The 14058-nt window shown below is 49.0% G+C and overlaps 1 protein-coding gene and 1 non-coding gene across 12 annotated transcripts in view; both read left to right on the top strand.

Moving 5' to 3' along the window:
- The window catches only part of Chd3 (chromodomain helicase DNA binding protein 3), a 26083-nt gene extending 12025 nt beyond the window's left edge, over positions 1–14058 (top strand). For 4 of the 11 annotated variants that reach the window (XM_071603686.1, XM_071603687.1, XM_071603688.1 and 1 more), the window contains exons 15-40: positions 109–309; positions 614–751; positions 1033–1154; positions 1312–1485; positions 1613–1754; positions 1975–2106; positions 3001–3118; positions 3334–3458; positions 3648–3879; positions 4207–4373; positions 5384–5561; positions 5984–6049; positions 6631–6716; positions 6874–7007; positions 7549–7693; positions 7866–8028; positions 8521–8642; positions 8768–8900; positions 9010–9111; positions 9308–9433; positions 9793–9901; positions 10093–10225; positions 10535–10776; positions 11802–11965; positions 12206–12332; positions 12806–14058. In XM_071603686.1, coding sequence (XP_071459787.1) covers positions 109–309; positions 614–751; positions 1033–1154; positions 1312–1485; positions 1613–1754; positions 1975–2106; positions 3001–3118; positions 3334–3458; positions 3648–3879; positions 4207–4373; positions 5384–5561; positions 5984–6049; positions 6631–6716; positions 6874–7007; positions 7549–7693; positions 7866–8028; positions 8521–8642; positions 8768–8900; positions 9010–9111; positions 9308–9433; positions 9793–9901; positions 10093–10225; positions 10535–10776; positions 11802–11965; positions 12206–12332; positions 12806–13046 — 3822 coding nt within the window. In that variant the 3' untranslated portion in view covers positions 13047–14058. The remainder of the gene's footprint in view (positions 1–108; positions 310–613; positions 752–1032; positions 1155–1311; positions 1486–1612; positions 1755–1974; positions 2107–3000; positions 3119–3333; positions 3459–3647; positions 3880–4206; positions 4374–5383; positions 5562–5983; positions 6050–6630; positions 6717–6873; positions 7008–7548; positions 7694–7865; positions 8029–8520; positions 8643–8767; positions 8901–9009; positions 9112–9307; positions 9434–9792; positions 9902–10092; positions 10226–10534; positions 10777–11801; positions 11966–12205; positions 12333–12805) is intronic. The other 7 variants (XM_071603693.1, XM_071603690.1, XM_071603685.1 and 4 more) reach the window with 6 other exon arrangements.
- LOC114101810 (small Cajal body-specific RNA 21) lies at positions 7140–7278 on the top strand. The gene has a single exon (XR_003584400.1). It is a non-coding gene; the product is annotated as a small Cajal body-specific RNA 21 (non-coding RNA).

Below are 14058 nucleotides of genomic sequence, written 5' to 3'. Positions count from 1 at the left end.
AGTTTAGAATAGGGAAGTGGGGTGGAGGATGGACCTACATAGCAGGTAGCAGGTTGGGTTGTATACCCTGGAGCCTAGACTAATGTGCTCCCCACCCTTGACTCCTAGGGCCACACAAAAGGTCCCTTCCTGGTCAGTGCCCCACTTTCTACCATCATTAACTGGGAGCGGGAGTTCCAGATGTGGGCACCCAAGTTCTACGTGGTGACATACACGGGTGACAAGGACAGCCGGGCTATCATTCGTGAGAATGAGTTCTCTTTTGAGGACAATGCCATCAAAGGCGGCAAGAAAGCTTTTAAGATGAAGGTAAGCCCCTTTACCTCACATCTCTTATGACCCTCAGATCTGTCATTTCTATACCTCAACCAGTAATTCAGTTCCTGTATTCTCCATTTGCATTTCTCTATCCTTTCTTCCACCTATTCTCATGCCTCTGACCCCCATGGATCTGTGTGCTGGACTGGTGGGTGAACATTTAGGGATCATATTCAGTGACCTCTGCTTGGGGTCCCAAGTTGGAGCACAGAATATCTGAGTAAAGAATGAGGGCTGGAGGTATAGGTGCATGGATATCAAGTGGCAGCTAAACATGCAGTGGTTGTGTTGGCAGAGGGAGGCACAGGTGAAATTCCACGTTCTCCTGACATCATATGAGCTGATCACCATTGATCAGGCAGCTCTTGGCTCCATCCGCTGGGCCTGTCTTGTGGTGGATGAAGCCCATCGACTCAAGAACAACCAGTCCAAGGTGAGTGAGAGTCCCAGACCTGAGAAATTTGAGACTGTGGATTCCAACTTGCCTTGGTCTTTGAAAACAAAATGAAACAAATAAAAACCAAGTTCTGGGAGGTAGAGTTCCTGGGAACTTCTCGGGGAAAGTCTTGCCTAGAGGAGGGAGAAGACTAAGGATTTGTCCTCTCTGATTTTTGAGGGAAAAAGGAATTGGGGGAAGGGAACAGTCAATGTGGTGGATCAAACATTTGTCACTGATTAGCCATTTCTCCTGCCTGTTTTTGCCCCATTTTCTAGTTTTTCAGGGTCCTCAATGGCTATAAGATAGATCACAAGTTGCTACTGACAGGAACCCCACTGCAGAATAATCTGGAGGAACTCTTCCATCTGCTAAACTTCCTCACCCCAGAGAGGTTTAAGTAAGTTGCTCACTAAGGGTAGTCTGCATAGAGAAAGCCACAGAGGCTCGGGAGCTGGTAGAGAATGAATCTTAGATGGAGATTGGAGAATAAAGCCTGAGATTGGGGTCAAAGAATTTGACAGTTGTTCATTTCCTTATTTCCTCCTGTCTATTAGCAACTTGGAAGGCTTCCTGGAGGAGTTCGCTGACATATCCAAAGAGGACCAGATTAAGAAACTGCATGATTTGCTGGGACCGCACATGTTGCGGAGGCTCAAAGCGGATGTCTTTAAGAATATGCCAGCCAAGACAGAACTCATCGTTCGAGTGGAGCTGAGCCCCATGCAGAAGTGAGACATAAAGCAGGCTACTGGGGGTTGGGGATTTGGTGGTAGCTTTCCAGGAGTTAATGACCAAATACAATATCATAATTGCTTCCTCTATATGTCTCCTCTATGCCCCTGACCTGGTCTTTAGGAAATACTACAAATACATCCTGACTCGAAATTTTGAGGCCTTGAATTCACGAGGCGGTGGGAACCAAGTGTCACTGCTTAACATCATGATGGATCTTAAGAAGTGCTGCAATCACCCATACCTCTTTCCTGTGGCTGCTATGGTAGATACAAAGAGCAGGGAACTGATAAAATGGCTAATACTCTGAAAACCTGGGAGAGACCATATTGCATGAGGGTGGAGCTAGACCAGAAGGCCAAAGAATTGATACTTGAGGAGTAGGAATTTGAAAGGTGGGGTAGATTTGGGTTTCTGGCTTTCCAGGCACAGTAAGGATAAGGAGGCATGTTTCCTAACCCTTTCTTCCTTTTGCTTCTATTCAGGAGTCCCCAAAACTCCCCAGTGGGGCTTATGAGGGTGGAGCACTTATTAAATCATCAGGGAAGCTCATGTTACTGCAGAAGATGCTGCGGAAGCTAAAAGAGCAAGGACACAGAGTGCTCATCTTCTCGCAGGTGACCCATCCCCTCTGTTCTGTTTCTGCTTTCTGTTCCTCCCTCCCAGCCAGACCTTAATTCTTGATGTCTTTTCTATGACTGCTATGGTGTGATGGATTAGGAGATTCTACCATAAGAGTGCCTAGCACAGCTACTTCATTCCTGGCTTCTGGTCCATGTTCCTAAGGCTTTTGGAAGTTAGAGTCCAGCTCCTGTTTAGCTGGTTAGGGGCAGGGTACGGTGGAGCCATCTGCCTCCAGGAGGCCTCTGGAACTAGTGCCATTTCCTAACCTTCTTGGTAGGTGGGGTCAAGGAACAAAGACCTTTTAGAAGTCCTATGAAAGCTACACTTCTGCTCTCCAGAAAACTGCACATACAGTTACATCATTTTGTACAGATTTTCAGAAATCTTATGAATCCTGTTTTTTTTTTTTTTCTTTTCTTTTCTTTTTTTTTTCTTTTTTTGGTACCAGAGATTGAACCCAGGGACATTCTACCACTGAGCCACACCCCAGCCCTATTTTGTATTTTATTTAGAGACAGGGTCTCACTGAATTGCTTAGCACCTCACTATTGCTGAGGCTGGCTTTTAACACACAATCCTCCTGTCTCAGCCTCCTGAGTTTCTGGGATTATAGGTGTGTGCCACCACATCCAGCTTTATGTACACTTTTCTTAGGTCTCAGGGAACCTGTCTTAGTAGAAATGGTCTTTAATCAAGAGAATATGGCAAGAATGCTAGAACAGTGAGCAGCTGGGAATGGGAGGAGGGAATACACTCAATATGCTTAAGACAGGGCAGGGGTTCAGGTGTAAAGCTTGGGGTCAAATTTGAGTAAAGGGATAGTTTGAAGAGACAGGCCCATTCCACTGCCTTGGCATTTCAGACTCCTTCCTTTTCCCTTGCTGTAGATGACCAAAATGTTAGACTTGCTAGAAGACTTCTTAGACTACGAAGGCTACAAATATGAGCGCATTGATGGTGGCATCACTGGTGCCCTGAGGCAGGAAGCCATTGATCGGTTCAATGGTAAGAGGGAGATCCCTTAGTTGCTGGTGGGTGTGTAAGGCCTGAGAAACCTGTGCCAGGTCCCTGGGACAAAAGGGGAGCTGGTACAGGGGGATATTGGACACCTAGGTTTTGAGTTGGAGTCATAGTCATTTGTAGTCAAGGAACATCTAGCAGCAGGTGGACAGAACTACTGGGTACAGGAAAAACCTAGCCTCCTAATTCTCACCTCCTAGCTCCTGGGGCCCAACAGTTCTGCTTCCTCCTGTCTACCCGAGCTGGGGGCCTAGGCATCAATCTGGCGACTGCTGACACTGTTATCATCTTCGATTCTGACTGGAACCCCCACAATGACATCCAGGTGGGAACTTGCATCCTGGAGCCCCTGTGCCATTCAACAAGGAGATGTGGGTTCACAGAAAAGTGTATCATGCTGTGGGCTGGGTTAGAAATAAACCTCTTTGGGGAGTGGAGAGGGCCTTTCCCGAGCATGTGGCAGCTTCTCCCTGCCATTCCCCTGGCCCACCCCTGGTTTCTCTCATCCTTGTAGGCTTTCAGCCGGGCTCACCGGATCGGCCAGGCCAACAAAGTGATGATTTACCGGTTTGTGACTCGCGCATCTGTGGAAGAGCGAATCACACAGGTGGCCAAGAGAAAGATGATGCTGACACACCTGGTGGTGCGGCCCGGGCTGGGCTCCAAGGCAGGGTCTATGTCCAAGCAGGAGCTTGATGACATCCTCAAATTTGGCACTGAGGAGCTATTCAAAGATGAAAATGAGGGTGAGAGCCTTTTCTGCAGCTCCTTGAAGCCAGCCCCTGCTACGTGAAGCCAGGTCCTTTGAGCACTTCTCTACTTCAGCCCACCCTGGGAGAAAAGCACACACTCCTCTGTAGCCTGTGAAGGAAGAAGAGTCTTCTTTCCAGTGGTCCTTGGAGGAGGGTTAGCCTCCTAAACAAACAAAAGAAAAACCCCTTGATATTGATTCCAGGAAAAAAAGCCTTCCTTCCTGGGCCCCCAGAGTATATCCTTTTCTCCATCTTTGGAAAGGTGATGCCTGAGCTTCTGATTGGAACCCCAAGTTCTCTTTTGTTCCCCATCCCCACCAGGGGAGAACAAAGAGGAGGACAGCAGTGTGATCCACTATGACAATGAGGCCATTGCTCGGCTGTTGGACCGGAACCAGGATGCAACTGAGGATACTGATGTACAGAACATGAATGAGTATCTCAGTTCCTTCAAGGTGGCACAGTATGTTGTTCGGGAAGAAGACAAGGTGAGAGGTTTGGGGGCCAGGCATTGTCTATCACAGGTCATCTTTCAAGGGCAGTGTCCTTTCACCAAACCTTGGAAGTAGGATTCTCCTTTGCTCTTTTTTATTTATTCTCTCATGTTAGCCTCTAGCAAAGAGCAATAGTGAACCTCAAAGAACTTCTTTTTTTAAAATATTTTTTTACTTGTTCTTTATAGTTGCGCATGACATTATAATGTATTTTGCGTGTTATACGTACATGGAGTATAACTTCCCCTTCTTGTGGCTGTACATGATGTGGAATTACATTGGTTGTGTATTCATATATGAACATAGGAAAATTATGTCTGATTCATTCTACTGTCTTTTCTATTCCCAACCTCCCTATTTCCCTTCATTTTCCTTTATCTAATCCAATGAACTTCTATTCCCTCCACCCATTGTGTGTTAGCTTCCACATTTCAGACAGAATGTTTGGCCTTTGGTCAAACAGATTATTAATCTAATAGGTTAAACCAGACTTTGGAGAGAAATTTGGACATAGATCGGACATAGAAAGTTCTGGTAAACCTAGGAGAGTATCTCCTGAGTCAATGTAGGAGGAAGATGGAAGTATAGAAGAAGTTAGAAAAGTGGGCTAAAAGAGGCAGAGAACCAGGTACAGTGGCAGACACCTAAAATCACAGCTACTCAGGAGGCTGATTCAGGAGGATGGCAAGTTCAATGAGAGCCTGAGCAACTTAGCAAGACTGACCCAAAATAAAAAAAATCAAAAGGGCTGGGGATGTATCTGAGTGGGAAAGCATCTTGGGTTCCATTCCCAGTACCTCCAAAAAACAAAAAGATAGGATAAGTACCTTGCATAGAATAAATGATATAGGAAATGATTGATGTCCAAAAACGTGAAGCAGAGCTGAGAAAGGGATCTAGGAGCAGCAAGCAGGATTTGATTGAGGCAGGAGAGTAGGGCTTTTGATGTTGTCAAATGACTGGTGAGGAAGGAGACTGCCAGCCTTTACTCTGCTGCCCTTCAGATTGAGGAGATCGAGCGAGAGATCATCAAGCAGGAGGAGAATGTAGACCCTGACTACTGGGAAAAGCTGCTGAGGCATCACTATGAGCAGCAGCAAGAAGACCTCGCCCGGAACCTAGGCAAGGGCAAAAGGGTTCGCAAGCAAGTCAACTACAACGATGCTGCTCAGGAGGACCAAGGTAAGGACTGCACCAATGCAGGTGATGAGAAGGAAAGAGATGATGAGTAGGAACTTGGAGGCTGGGTCTGCTTAGAGGGAAAGAGAAGCCAAGAAGTCAGGGTCTTTTCCTGCAGAAAGAGAAAGTGGTTAGGAAGGATCAGTAGAAACTACCCAAAGGCCAGGTGGGTTGGCATGCAATTTAACTACCAGTGGGTTGCTTATAGTAGCTTTGGCAGGAGGCAGGGTGGTGGAGCAGAAGATGCCTTGGGACCAAATAGTGAATACAAATAGTTCAAGATACATGACCCAGAGTCAGGCTGTGGGCAGTGACCCCAGTGTCTCATGAGGGCTAAGGCCAGGGTGGAGGGGAGAAATCCAAGCAAAAAGGGTCCCAGCATGGCTAATCCAGGAGTCACCAGTGAGTCTTTTCTACCCTCACAGATAACCAATCAGAATACTCAGTAGGGTCAGAGGAGGAAGATGAAGACTTTGACGAGCGTCCTGAAGGTAGCACATTTTCCTTTCTCCCTCAGCTTTTCCCATTTCACTTCCCAACTTCCTTTTTAGGCCTACTGTTTTTGAACAAATAAAAGTGCTTTTTTTGTTTTTTGGGGGGGTTTTGGGTAGAAAAACTAGATTGCAGATGAGCAAAAAGGAAGAAATGCTGATAATCTCCCCACTGTTAAAATTTGGAGTTTACAGCCAGGCATGGTGGTGCATGCTTGTAATCTTAGTGACTTGGGAGGCTGAGTCAGGAGGGGGATCATTAGCCCAGGAGTTCAAGGCCAGCCCGGGAAACATAGCAACACCCTGTCCCCCTGCAAAATAAATAAATAAATAAATAAATAACCCAAAGTGGTTACATCATTTTACCTTTCCACAAGGAATCTTGCCTGTGTCAAATAAATATTTGACATGACTTGATTCTTTTAGATTTACTGGGTTGATAGTTCTGCAAGTAGTTGGAAGAAAATTAGAAATGAATGTGACACAACTATTGCTATATTTCAATCTGTGGGAAGGGGTGTGGAAGAGGTCTGAGTCTTAGAGGAGGTAGATCTGTTAATCAGGGTCACCCCCATCCTCAGGGCGTCGACAGTCAAAAAGGCAGCTCCGAAATGAGAAGGACAAGCCCCTGCCTCCACTGCTGGCTCGAGTTGGGGGCAACATTGAGGTGAGAATTGGGCCCAGGCTCCTATGTATTCTCTAAGGAAAGAATGAGGGCTGCAGGGAGAGAGAATTGAAAATTGAGGTCTGGATCACTGAAGTAAAAAGGACCAAGACCTAAGACCTGGTCATTCATAACCCCTGCCTTCTTGCCCTATCCTCAGGTGTTGGGATTCAACACCCGTCAGCGAAAGGCTTTCCTCAATGCTGTGATGCGCTGGGGGATGCCGCCACAGGATGCCTTCACCACACAGTGGCTGGTACGAGACCTGAGGGGCAAGACTGAGAAGGAGTTCAAGTGAGTATGGGTGATTCAGGGGTGATTCAGTTGAGGGGTTAAGAACTTTGGGTGTTACTTTGATTTTCTTGGCCACCATATGATGTTATCTTACTCACCTGATCACCACTTACCCTGCCATGCTGTGTCTCCTGGCTCAGTTTCCTGGGGGTGGGCTCAGCCTACACCACCTCCCCTCAGCTGAGCCTAGAGTAGAGGGGCCAGGCACCCTCCTTCATGGGAGAGGTATTTAAGGAAGGCGCCTCGCCTGGGCTGGCCTAGCCTCACATTTACTTGGCCATGATAACCTGGCAGGAGGAGCTGGTGGAAAGGATGAATAACTGACTGATGGGGCCCAGGAACAAAGTATCAAAGCCCAGGATACATATACAGAGAGAGAAGTCAATAGGAGAGTTAGGATTTGGAGGGCTGAGAGCTGAGAGGCCCCATGGGGATGAGAGCCCTGGAGGTACCTGGGGAGTTGGGGTTTAGGGGTTCAATAATCTGTGGTTAAATCCTTTCTAAGTCTCCCTAACCTTCCTCCCACCCCCTTGCTCCTCAGGGCCTATGTGTCTTTGTTCATGCGCCATTTGTGTGAGCCTGGTGCAGATGGCTCTGAAACCTTTGCTGATGGAGTCCCTCGGGAGGGACTGAGTCGCCAGCAGGTGTTGACCCGCATTGGAGTCATGTCTCTTGTCAAGAAGAAGGTATCAATCTTCCCTTACCCTAAGAATCAGGGCAACCACTTAGGCTCTGTTATTCCTCTGCCTTCTGTCCTCAAATTATGGGCTCAGGCTGGTTTTAGACAGAAGGGACCAGAGCATCCTGTTTGTCTAGTGCCTGGACCTAACCCCTGTCTCTACAATAACCTTTCCCCAGGTACAGGAATTTGAGCACATCAATGGGCGCTGGTCAATGCCGGAGCTGATGCCTGATCCCAGCGCTGACTCCAAGCGCTCTTCTAGAGCTTCCTCTCCTACCAAAACATCTCCCACCACTCCTGAGGCTTCTGCTACCAATAGTCCTTGCACCTCTAAACCTGGTAATCAGGATTCCAGGTGGCAGGAGAGACAGAGATGGGGTCAAGAGTCAGAGATGGAACCCCTGCTTTCCTCATTGTATTAGTCAATCTTGCATGATTATAACAGGAAACCTATGGCTAACTTTTTAAAAGAGTTTATTTGAGTTCATGATTATGGTGGTCCAAGGTCAAAGGGCCACACTTGGTGATGGCCTTCTTGCTGGCACATCCCAAGGTAGGGTAAAACATCACATAGGAGGGGACAGAGAATGCATGTTTGTTCTGATCTCTAGCCCATTTCTTAAAAACTACTAGGATTCATCATGGGGCTCCACCTTGATAACCTCACCTAATCCTGATCACTTCCTAAAGACCCTCCTCTACACACCATGGTTGGATTAAGTGTCCCCCGACCTAGTACCTCACAATGGGCATTAAATTTTAACATGTGAACCCTTGGAGGACACTTCAATCACATCCAAACCATAGTACTGTTCTGCCTTCCTCCTATAGCTACTCCTGCTCCAAGTGAGAAAGGAGATGGCGTAAGGACACCTCTTGATAAGGAAGAAGCTGGCAACCAGGAGGAGAAGCCAGAGAAGAATAGCAGAATTGGGGAGAAGATGGAGACAGAGGTATGTCTTCTCTTTGTCCTCTCCTCTGAGGAGAGGGGTGGAATGGTCTTGGGAGATGTATCTCAGTAGCCAAGTACCTGGGAGTCAGTCCTCTGGCTGATCTTGACTCTCTTATCCTCCTCCAGACTGATGCCCCAAGCCCAGCCCCATCACTTGGGGAGCGGCTGGAGTCAAGGAAGATTCCTCTAGAGGATGAAGTGCCAGTGCCTGGAGAGATGGAGCCTGAACCTGGGTACCGAGGGGACAGAGATAAGTCAGGTGGGTGCTTGGCCCTAAGGGTGATGGGAGGATTAGAATTTGGGAGTTCCCTTTTCTGGTGTCAGGGGATGAGGGTGACATCCTTCCTATCCCCTGCCCCCTCCCACAGCCACAGAGTCGACGCCAGGAGAAAGGGGGGAGGAGAAGCCGTTGGATGGACAGGAACACAGGGAGAGGCCGGAGGGGGAAACGGGGGATTTGGGCAAGAGAGGTAATGGGTGGAAGGACTGGACACTTGGACGCTTGGGTCCTTGAGGGGATCAGGGGAGGTGGAGTCTGGGAGACCAAATGGCCTGGGTCCTGGGTGGGTAGCTATTGGAAAGGCCAGTACAGTACAGTTAGTAAGTAGTTTTGGGAACTCTGGGAGGAGGTGTCCTGAGGTGTGAGCTTTGCCCTGTCTGCCCTAGCAGAAGATATAAAAGGGGACCGGGAGCTTCGACCTGGGCCTCATGAGCCAAGGTCCAACGGGCGCCGTGAGGAGAAGGTGGAGAAGCCACGGTTCATGTTCAATATTGCTGACGGTGGTTTCACAGGTGGGAGAGGTTCTTCCTGGTATCTGCTTCTCACTGGGATCTGCCCAACCTCCTAGGGTTTCTCATTTTGCCTGAAGCTACTTTTAATTCTAAAATGGTGAATGCTGAATCTGATCCTTGCTTTAAGTCTTCCTAGTGTACTGCCAAACTCCACACGTCTCTAATCTCACCTTTATTCTCAATCTTAGAATATGACTTTGTTCATAATCAATTTTATTCCTCACTTCTAAGCCAGCTTTATTCATTCCCCCTAAATAGACTTTAGTACTCTATAATTTTTTATTTTCTCATCTATACCTGTCTGTCAGGAAGGATGTGGTTTGCAAACCCCTGATGCCTCTGTCTGCTGTCCTCTCCAGAGCTTCATACCCTGTGGCAGAATGAAGAACGGGCAGCTATTTCCTCTGGGAAACTCAATGAGATCTGGCACCGAAGACATGACTACTGGCTTCTGGCTGGGATTGTCCTGTATCCTTTCATACAAGTACCAAAGGTTCTCTTAACCAGGAGAGAGGGTAACTACAGGGGGAGATGAGTCCACACACAGGGAAGGGAGGCTTGTACCACACTTCGGGGAGATCAGACCAAAAGGAAAAAATATTTATAGCCAAATACATCCCTGTTAAATTCCTTGATGGTCCCCTTTCCTTAATCAACAGCCACGGCTATGCACGGTGGCAGGACATCCAGAATGATGCTCAGTTTGCCATTATCAATGAACCATTTAAAACTGAAGCCAATAAGGGGAACTTTCTGGAGATGAAAAATAAGTTCCTGGCCCGGAGGTTCAAGGTGGGGACAAGGGAAGAAAGGAATAGGGTTGAAGAGAAACAGGTCAAAATTGGGACCAGATCTGATTGGAACCCAGGGAAGGAAAGTTAATACTTTGAGGGTTGTGGCAAAGTTTGAGGCCAAGTGTAACTTTGTGTTGGGGACTGAGGTCTGAATCAGGGTTGACACTGGGGTTGCAGTTAGTATGGAGCAGCAGGTACCCTGGTCCAGCAGTGAGGAAGGATGGGTCTCCAGTGCTGTGTCTGGTCCATCATCTTGCTCACTTCTGAATAGTAGAGCCCTGCTTTCACTCCAACCCTGTGCCCTCAGCTCCTGGAGCAGGCGCTGGTGATCGAGGAGCAGCTGCGGCGGGCGGCCTACCTGAACCTGTCACAGGAGCCGGCGCACCCCGCCATGGCCCTCCACGCCCGCTTTGCCGAGGCCGAGTGCCTAGCCGAGAGCCACCAGCACCTCTCCAAGGAGTCGCTGGCGGGGAACAAGCCGGCCAACGCCGTCCTGCACAAGGGTAAGGGCCGCGGCGGCCCCGCGCGGGGGAGGGCCCACAACGCTGCGTAAGTCTTCACCCCGCACCCCTCAAAATCTTCCCACCCCTCTGACCCCCTTTACCCTCTGAACCATCCCCCTCTGACCTCTAACCCTATCCCTGACCCCTTAGTTTTTAGCTTTTAGCACTTGTGCAAGTCAGCCCTCTTCCATGCCTGATAGTGGTCATGTCAGTGCCCACCAGCGGTACTCCTCCCGATGCGTGTCTTGTCTACATAGTAGGGCCTCTTCCTGTGTGGTAGAATTTCACACACCTGTCATACTGCTAATGCCATCCAACTTGAGGTCTTGGCCTATGTATACACCACAAAGGTCCTTAGTTCTTGTCTCACAGATCATATTCCCTCACATATTCACCCTGTGAGGCAGAAATTACCACCCATCCACCCTCTGACCCTGTGAAACTTCCCTTTGACCTTCAACCCTTTTCCCATACCCTCTTTCCTTGATGATTATAGATTAAATACCAAAGCCCTTTAACCATCTAATCCTGCCTGGTATAGTGACTGACTCTTGGCCCCTTTGATCCCTGTTCTAATTCATTGAATCTATAATGCTGACCCTCTAACCCCCTCTCCCCTTACATATTAAAACCTTGATTCCTTAAACCTTCGATACCACTGACCACCTCCCACACCTCCTGACTATTTCCTCCCCATCATCCCCAATCCCCCAACCCCACTCTTCCAGTATGGGATGTTCTGACAACTCCCCACCCCCGTGTCTTCCAATATCCTCCCCTACCTCTCTTTTCTCCCATTTCTCCTTTTTCTTGTTTCTCTCCATCTGTCCTCTGTGATGATCTGGTCTCTCTCTTTTTCCTGACACTTTCCTGAGTCATTCTTTTTCTGTCTACTTTTTTGTTGCTCTCTTCTGTTGCTTCTGTCACTTGTCTCTGGTTCTTTGATGTCTGTGTCCTCCTCTATTTTTCTGACTATATCTGTCCATCTGACTCCTTGTTGCTTTTCCTGGCTCCATGTCTCTCTTTCCCTGTCTTTCTCTTGCCCTTCTTTCTCCGTGGCCCGGGCCCCAGTTCTGAACCAGCTGGAGGAGTTGCTGAGCGACATGAAGGCGGATGTGACCCGCCTGCCAGCCACGCTGTCCCGAATACCCCCCATCGCAGCCCGCCTTCAGATGTCCGAGCGCAGCATCCTCAGCCGGCTGGCCAGCAAGGGCACGGAGCCTCACCCCACACCGGTAACCCTCTTTTCCCCTAACTCGTTTTCCCTCTCCTTCACACACACAAATACTTTCATCAGAATCCTATACCATATGGAAAAACCACCTGCTAGACCTCAGTCTTCACCCTTGAGTGAGTCTCCCTGCCTGTGTTACACCCCTCAGTAGTTCTGGAATGTGGCTTTTGTTCCCATACATCCATCTTTCCTCTTAAATAAGACTATGGATTAACTAACCTCAGCTTTCTTTCTATTTCAGGCCTTCCCCCCGGGTCCCTACGCCACACCTCCGGGGTACGGGGCAGCCTTCAACGCCGCACCCGTAGGGGCCCTGGCCGCCGCAGGCGCCAATTACAGCCAGATGCCTGCAGGGTCCTTCATCACAGGTCAGCTGGTGCTTCTAATTCCTGCTTCTCCCACTTCTTTGCCAAGCCTCATCCCTGCTCAGCTTCCTTGTCCTGCTGTAGCTATCTCATTTCCTTGCATGTGTCCAGTACCAGGGAATGGAGTTGTTCTGGGCTTCATTCTACCCATCCCTTTCTTAACTCTTCTTCTTCTATCTCCATTGTCAAAAAACCTCACTCAGTATTTTAGTGGTTCTGTGGCTTGGTATCTCCCACACCAGCCTCCTCCATCTGGGTTACCTCAAGGGAAAGTGAACATGAATTCATAGGGGTAGAGTGAGAGTTGGAACATGCATTCAGTCATATGGAGAATCTTAGGGAGGGAGCTTCACCCTGGTCTTCCCACCCTTACCCAAGAAAATTGGGAAGTGGTAGTGGTAAGAGTATATTAATGTTCAGAAGTAACATTTGGGAGCAATGTAGGGATTGATCTTTCCTTACTCCTTTCCAAACAGCCGCCACCAACGGCCCTCCAGTGCTGGTGAAGAAGGAGAAGGAAATGGTGGGGGCACTGGTGTCAGACGGGCTGGATCGGAAGGAGCCCAGAGCCGGGGAGGTGATCTGTATAGACGACTGACTGGATCCCAGGCCTGCCCTTCACCCAGGCCCCGTCCCAGAGGCCGACCCCCTGCTCAGGCCCTGGGGCCTGCTGCCAGTTCTCCGTCTTCTCCACCCCTTGGGCCGCCATTGGGCTAAAAGCCCCTTTGCCCCTCTATAACTCCTCTCTTCAAGAAGGGACCCTTGTCTTTCCATCCCTATACACCTTTCCCACCAAGCTTTGAAGGCTGTGCTGGTGTGAAGTGGTCTGGGTGGGAGATGGTTAGCTGGGTCTTCCAAGTACCTTTATCCCCCCACTGCCAAATATACACAGCTTCCCAGTAAATGGTTGTCAGGAGGAAAGAGATGGAGCCTCTGCCATATCAGCTCCACCTCTTGCAGAAGTGGGGGATTAGCCTTGCCTGGCCTTTAGGAACTTTTGTGGGAAGAAGAGCTTCAAAGAGAGGAGGGGTACTTTTAGAGAGGAATGAAAATGAGCCCTGGGAGGGAGAAGGGAAGAGGAAGGGTGGCTGCATGTTACCTTCCCCTACCTCTCCCCAAATGAAGGGTGGAGCAGCTATGAGGGAGGGAGTCTATTGCTGTTCAGCCTCAGAATAAAGGCGCCATTCACTGGCTCAGTTACCTCCTGTGTACCGCCATCTTGTGTTGGGAAACTTACCCCACTCCCTAGGTACCAAGGACCACCCCCACAAAGAAAGTAATGGTTGGGCGATACTCCCTCAAGCCAAAGAGGAGCTCCCCAATCTGATCTAGGAACCTAGAAAGGCGGGGAGAGAATATGCCGGCCAGACATGGGGGCAGCCCCCAACTCTGCCTCTCAGGTTCCTGAGGGACTTACCTTTCCTTTTCAAAGCCTGGTTACAGACTAAATGTGAGTGAGCCAGGCAGGGGGACCTAGTTAGGGGACTACCTTGCCTGTGGGACCGGAGCAACATAGTGGAGGGCAGGCTAGGGAGATGTGGGCATTCCCCCTTCCTAGGAGGGGTCGGGGAGTGGCAGTTTGCATGGCGAACCTCCCACTTCCTCATTGCTGCCCCTTCACTTTCTTGCTGCCCCTTTCCCAGTCTCTTCACACCCACTCCTGGTCTGTCCCAGTCCCCTCTTCTGTATCAGGTTTACTGGTTGTACATATAAATTATACTTTCCTTTC

The sequence above is a fragment of the Marmota flaviventris genome, chromosome 17, assembly GCF_047511675.1.
Source record: "Marmota flaviventris isolate mMarFla1 chromosome 17, mMarFla1.hap1, whole genome shotgun sequence".
NCBI classification, from domain to species: Eukaryota; Metazoa; Chordata; class Mammalia; order Rodentia; family Sciuridae; genus Marmota; species Marmota flaviventris.
This window is presented reverse-complemented; position numbering and strand designations above follow the sequence as displayed.